The 6000-nt window shown below is 39.4% G+C and overlaps 1 protein-coding gene across 15 annotated transcripts in view; it reads right to left on the bottom strand.

The window, feature by feature from the left end:
* TAOK3 (TAO kinase 3) overlaps positions 1 to 6000 on the bottom strand; it is a 189078-nt gene continuing 183078 nt past the window's right edge. For all 15 annotated transcript variants that reach the window (XM_070769581.1, XM_019977786.2, XM_070769582.1 and 12 more), the window contains 2 exons: positions 2388 to 2570; positions 1 to 1369 (listed from right to left, as the gene is read on the bottom strand). In XM_070769581.1, the coding sequence (XP_070625682.1) occupies positions 1208 to 1369; positions 2388 to 2570 (345 nt within the window). In that variant the 3' untranslated portion in view covers positions 1 to 1207. The remainder of the gene's footprint in view (positions 1370 to 2387; positions 2571 to 6000) is intronic.

Here is a 6000-nt window from a genome sequence, read left to right as displayed (position 1 = left end):
CAATGTGATGAACGCTTTTATTTACAAATATAATTAAAAGCTCTGACAGTTATCATGCTCTTCCTTGGAACCTGAAAAATGTTTTTTTTTTTTTTTTTTAAAGTGCATGCAAAAGAAGTAAAGCCTTTTTTTTTTCCATCATTTTTTATTGTAAGAAAATACACAGTTTGAAAGTGTGAATAATGCAATATTTATGACCAAGATATGGGATTTAGGGAGGGGCAGGGAAATAAAGAAAAAAGATCAAGATGATCTGATTGAGAGACAGTGTTGAACTCCAAATACTGAATTGGAAAAGGAGGGAGGTGGGGAGGACTAGAGGAGGAAGTAAAAAAATTTGATCAGAGAAACAGTTAAAATACAATATGAAAATAAGTAATACCTCTCCTTAAATTCCTTCTATACACAAAATACACGATTTGCCAAAGCCCAATTTGTGCTACTGGGATTCTGTGAGCTCCTTAAGTGTATTCACATCCTCTGCAACAGCAGAAAATGATTATGATACAATCAGAATATGCTGAAGACAAGTTAAACTCTTGCCAGCAGGTTCTTAAAAATCACAAGATCTCTTCACCCCACCCACCCACCCCATTCCCCAAAAAAGTAATAATATGTCACCACTGATATGTACATCACAATTAGTTTCTGTAAAATGTATCAAATTTTCAATCTTTAATAAAACTTTGTTTTTTTTTTTAATTCCTGATGAATAAATACCAAAAAATAAAATAAAATAAAATAATGCAGCAGCTAGTTAAGGTGTAAGGCTGCGGATATTGTGTCTCTCTCCCCCTTGGCATTTATTATTATTATTATTTTTTGCTTTACTTTCACAGATTGGTGGTAATGAGTGATTGCTTAAAGCAATATACATCCACTTTTTTTGTTGTTGTTGGTTTATTGGTTTTGTTAAAACTGTCTCCAAAGTTTTCACTGAAACACTTTGAATCACATCAATACTGTGACGTGTACTATGAATAGAAGAGATGGCCAAGTTCTGGCCAGCACTGAAAGTTGACACGGGGGGAGGAAGGGGGCCCCTGATGGAGTAAGAATAAACAGGCACTAGTCCGACACGATGTCAGTAAGAGTAAGAGAGAGAGAGAGTGAGAGCAACGCCCGTTAAAATGGGGAATGTGGTTTTGTAGGGTCTGAATTTTTTTCTGTTTTCTTTTTTTTTTGTAAATGGCAAAAAAATTTAATCTTATCTATAGTCCTCCTTAGGAAAATCTAATGTAACCAAATTCCCAAATCCCATTCTGAGGCTCTCCATGTCAAAAGTTTCAATCTCTCGCTCTTGCCTTTCCAATAGGTACTTTATTCTCTCGCTGCGTTCCTTCTGAAGGGCAGCCAGCTCTTCTTCAATCTGAAATAAGCACAATGAGCAGTTCTTAATGGAAAGCAGCTCCTAACAGGCATACATATACACACAGATGCACACAGATGACACACAAACACACGGGAACCAAGCGTTAAACTAGTCTGGGGCAGGCTGGGAGAGTCTTGTAATAGATGCTGTGTGTCCCATCCGTCATATTTAAAAGTTGCTCACGAGAATAAAAATGTCTGGGGCCACCTAGGGCTGGCACTGCCCTGCTAGCAAGTCAAGCAGCTGGGCTGATCTAGGTCAGTGTCCTGTCTCAGCAGGAGATGGTTCAGGAGAAGCTAAAAGACACTCATGCACAATTAGATTATGTAGCTTTCCCAGAGAGAGTCAAAAGCCCCCTGGGTCATTAGCAATTTAGTTCTAGATCAGGAGCTGGGAAAATAGTCTTTCTCGTTGACCTCTGGGAACTACCAGAAGAAACCCCAAATAACTGGTTAAGCAAATACACACTTAATGGCTTTGAGATGCTTTATGGCATCTTTTCTACTTCATATTCCTCGTAACATCTAAAAGCAATAAATATTTAAAAATCTGATAACATTAAGTATAGCAATATCAGTCTCTCTTCATTTTGACTTTTTTTTAACAGCTCTGCAGGTGATTTCTTTTGGTTTAGAAACAGCTGAGAACAAAAACCAGATCTGCATTTGGCTTCCTTGGGCCATTCAGTGGCCATACTATCAACTTAGAATACCTTTTATATGTCAAATCAGCTACCTAGTTATCTGTGTCAGCCCTCAGACTGTGAAGGTGGAGGGTTTCTGAGCAGAGTAATAGACAGAATTCAGGCTGTGGGATCAGATTTACGCATGTAATCTAAGCCTTTTGAGCCTCAGCGTCTTGCCTGTGGAATGGGGACTGTGCCTACCTCTCAGGCACTAGGAGGGTCAAAGCAGGTACAAAGGGAACGGCACCTTGTTAACCCCCCATTACACAAACAAGGGTCACGCCCAACCTCTGTCCAGTGGTACAGGACCCCTTGGCAACACGCTCATACCTTCTGTTCAAGATGTGCTCTGCGCAGAGACACCCTCTGCTCTAGCTTCTGGAGCTCACGTTCATGTTGTGCCTCTGTTTGCATCTTGATTTTGCTCTGGTAGGCATTGAGCAGCTCCATTTCCTGCTGGAGCTGTAGCCTCAAGGCCTGGCATTCTGCTTCTTGAGCCTCATCTAGCCGTAACTGCGGGCACAGAAGACAAATACTGTGATTGGCTCCTAGCTTACAGTGCATGGTGGCTAAGGGAGGATGCTTCCTTGTCTGGACTGAATTGGGCCCCTCAGGAAAACAGACGCCCTGGTTACATTCAGAGTTACAAATCAAAGATAGCACATTCTGCCTGATGGGCTACAAGTTCTAAAAACACTTCCATTAAAAAAAAAAAAAAAACATTCTTAAGAAAGCAAAAACACTCTTTTCTTAAGGAAATCTGGCTTTCTTAAAACTACACTAGCCAGGAAAGTGCCACACTCCAGAGATTAAGCCTGTGGGCTTTCCTCGAGGCAGACTCCTGAGCTAGAATTCCAGCCTCACTATTCACTGAGGTGTGTCACCTTACTAAGTTACTTAACCTCTCCAAGTCTCTCTCTCTCTTTTTTTTTTTTTTTCCATCTCAAGCAAGTAACAATAATATTTCTTGCTTTCTAAGATTTGTATGAGGATTAAATGAAAAAATTCATATAAAATTCTAGGCATAGTTCTTGATGTCTACCAAAGGATCAGTAAAGAGCAGCTGCTATCATTATTTTGACTAACCATTTCCATATTTAGATATCTTTAAGCCCCAAACCATCATACATTTAGATATCCTTAGCTCTAAGAAGAAGAGGAAGAAAAGAGTTCAATCTCTATAATATTTGAGGAGTATACCACAGTACCATTATGTTCCTAGCAAGTAAAGTTGGTCCCTATAATGTTGGCTGTACTTTATCCTGCTGGCCAGCCATCAAAAACTCAATTGGTTCAAAATCTCCTCCCCATAGAAGGTAGCCTAGATAATCTTAAGGAGCATATTCCAGTTTGAAGTAGTGAAATCTAGATAAAGTTTTCCTTGCGCCCTGCAGCACCCATACTTTGTATTATTTATTCACCAGGATACTGATCCTGTGTGGGGAATGGGCCAAGGCAACCAGCAGAAACACCAACCTTTCAATAAGTACAGTCGAAAATTTAGGGCCATTAGCAGGACTGTGTTTAGGGATGATGGCCCTCCTGCCCCACCTGGTTTAGTTTGGTCTAGATTTAGCAGGCCCTCAGTTCAGCTGGGAACTATAAGATTAGAACCCTTGAATTAGACAGTTCTGTCTACCCTGAGTATATTGGCATGTTTCCATACAGACCGCTTAGCCAAGATATTTACTTTCTATCTTAAACTGCCTTCCCTATTCTGTATAATTTATGACAAGTAACAACATTTCTTAATCTCTTGACTGAGTTATGGCTTTTTGAAATGTTATTAGAATAGTTTTATAAAGCTATTTTTATAGTGTCTTCTTTTGTACTTTTGGAGAAGTATACTCTATCAAAGGAACACAAAATAAATAATGGAGTCATATTTCCAAAGTACTTTCTAATAATTAATCCTAACCAGTTTTCACTCAAACCCACTAGAGAGGATACCACTCTTCTTTTTCCCAATCACAAGTGAAGGGAGAAGAGATACTAGACACAAAGAATGGTCACTCTGTAGCAGCAACAGCTCAGATAAAGCCCAAACGGCTCCCAATGAGGTTGTTCTTGATTCCCTCTTGATATGGGAGGCTTCTTACCAATAAAGGGAATGAAGTCTATTATTTTCTACGTGGTTTGGTTAACTGTCATGAGTACTGGCCAGAGGCTCATTCTCTGGACAATTCAGACCACTGAATTACCTCTGTCTTCTTTTCTTTCTGGCAATCCATTATTAATATCAGTAACTATGTTACTCTTAACCAGCTCTGACTCTAAAAAAGTGTCAGTCTAGAAATCAGAGGATATTCCAGTATTTGATATTCATCAACCCAAAGTTGCACATACCAAATCCATTAAGAAGTTTTATAAAAATATAGGTAAATATCAGGTTTGTTCCCTCTACTGGGTTAAATTCAAGAAAGGGATGTGACAGAAGCAGCATATGTAGTAGTGGCCAGGCATACAGGTTTACAGGGTCCCCCCAAACGTGTTCAAATCGCAGTTCCATCACTAATTAGCTACTTACCAGTAAATGACCCTCTAAGTCAAGAGTGGGTACACTATGGCCCAAAGGGCAAATTTGGCTTGCTGCCTATTTCTGTAAATGAAATTTTCCTGGAACAGACAAACTCATTCATGGCTGGACTATCTATGACTGCTTTTGTATGACAATGGCAGAGTTGAGTAGTTGTGACAGAGACTTTGTGGTCCACAAAAGCCTAAAACATTTACCATCTGCCCCTTTACAGAAAAAGTTTGTACAACTTCAATAAACCTCAGGTAAATCAGGGTTTAAAAAAAGTAACTACTTCAAAGGTTAGAGGGGATTCACAAAAATTAGATAACACAAAATACTTACAACAGTGCCTAGCACATGGTAAGTGGGTAGTAAAGGAAGCTGTAATTATCATCTGTACTTTTATCTCCTCCCTGACACAGAAGGGTTATTTCTCTTCTTTTATTCAAGGGCAATCATGAACCTATATTCCTGACCCTGTTCTCTCTCATCTTATGTAACAAACATCCATTGAGCACTTGTTGGATGCTAGGCATTGTAGCAGATGCTGAGAATTACAAATAGGAACAAAACCCAATCTTTACTGGAATCCCACCAATCTTTATGTTCCCACTGCTAATTCTCTCCTTACCTTTAACCCCTGTATGCACTCCTTGTCCTGATTCTACATCTCATCTCTGACCATCCTGCAGGGGCGCTTATCTTACCTGTCCTCCCAGCAACATTTGATACTGTGGGCTACTCCTTCTTTCCTGGAATCTATCCTGTCTTCTGAGACATTGAACTCTCTTGGTTTTTCCTTCCTTCCTCTCCTTTTCCAGTTATTCTCTACCCCTCACTGGGTCATTAAATGTGGGTGCTCCTTAGGGCTTTGTTAGTCTTCTTCCTCTAATCTCCCTTCCTAAGGAGTCTCATCTATTTCAAAGGTTTCAATTACCATCTTTCTACAAATGATTCCCATAACCACACCTCTATTTCAGACTTCGTTTCTGAGATCCAGGCTAGCTTATCCACTCTATATGAGATATCTTCATCTGGATGGTTCCCAGGCCTTCAAGCTCAACATGACTAATATTTATATATATATGTGTATATATGCACACACACACACATACATACATATATGTGTGTGTGTTGCACTATGCAGCATGCAGGATCTTAGTTCCCTGACCAGGGATCGAACCCTTGCCCTCTGCAGTGGAAGTGCAGAATCTTAACCACTGGACTGCCAGAGAAGTCCCTCAACATGACTTCAGTTCAGTTCAGTTCATTATGTTGGTGCAAAAGTAACTGTGGTTTTGCATTGCATTTAATATCGAAATACTTTCTTAAATAAATGTGGTTATGTTATACATTTTAAATCACATTTCTTGATTTATGGTTTTTGCTAATGAATTATTACTTACTGTTTATTTTACACATACT

Source organism: Bos indicus, chromosome 17, assembly GCF_029378745.1.
Source record: "Bos indicus isolate NIAB-ARS_2022 breed Sahiwal x Tharparkar chromosome 17, NIAB-ARS_B.indTharparkar_mat_pri_1.0, whole genome shotgun sequence".
NCBI classification, from domain to species: Eukaryota; Metazoa; Chordata; class Mammalia; order Artiodactyla; family Bovidae; genus Bos; species Bos indicus.
Note: the sequence above shows the minus strand (reverse complement) of the source record. Positions and strands in the feature narration are given on the sequence as shown.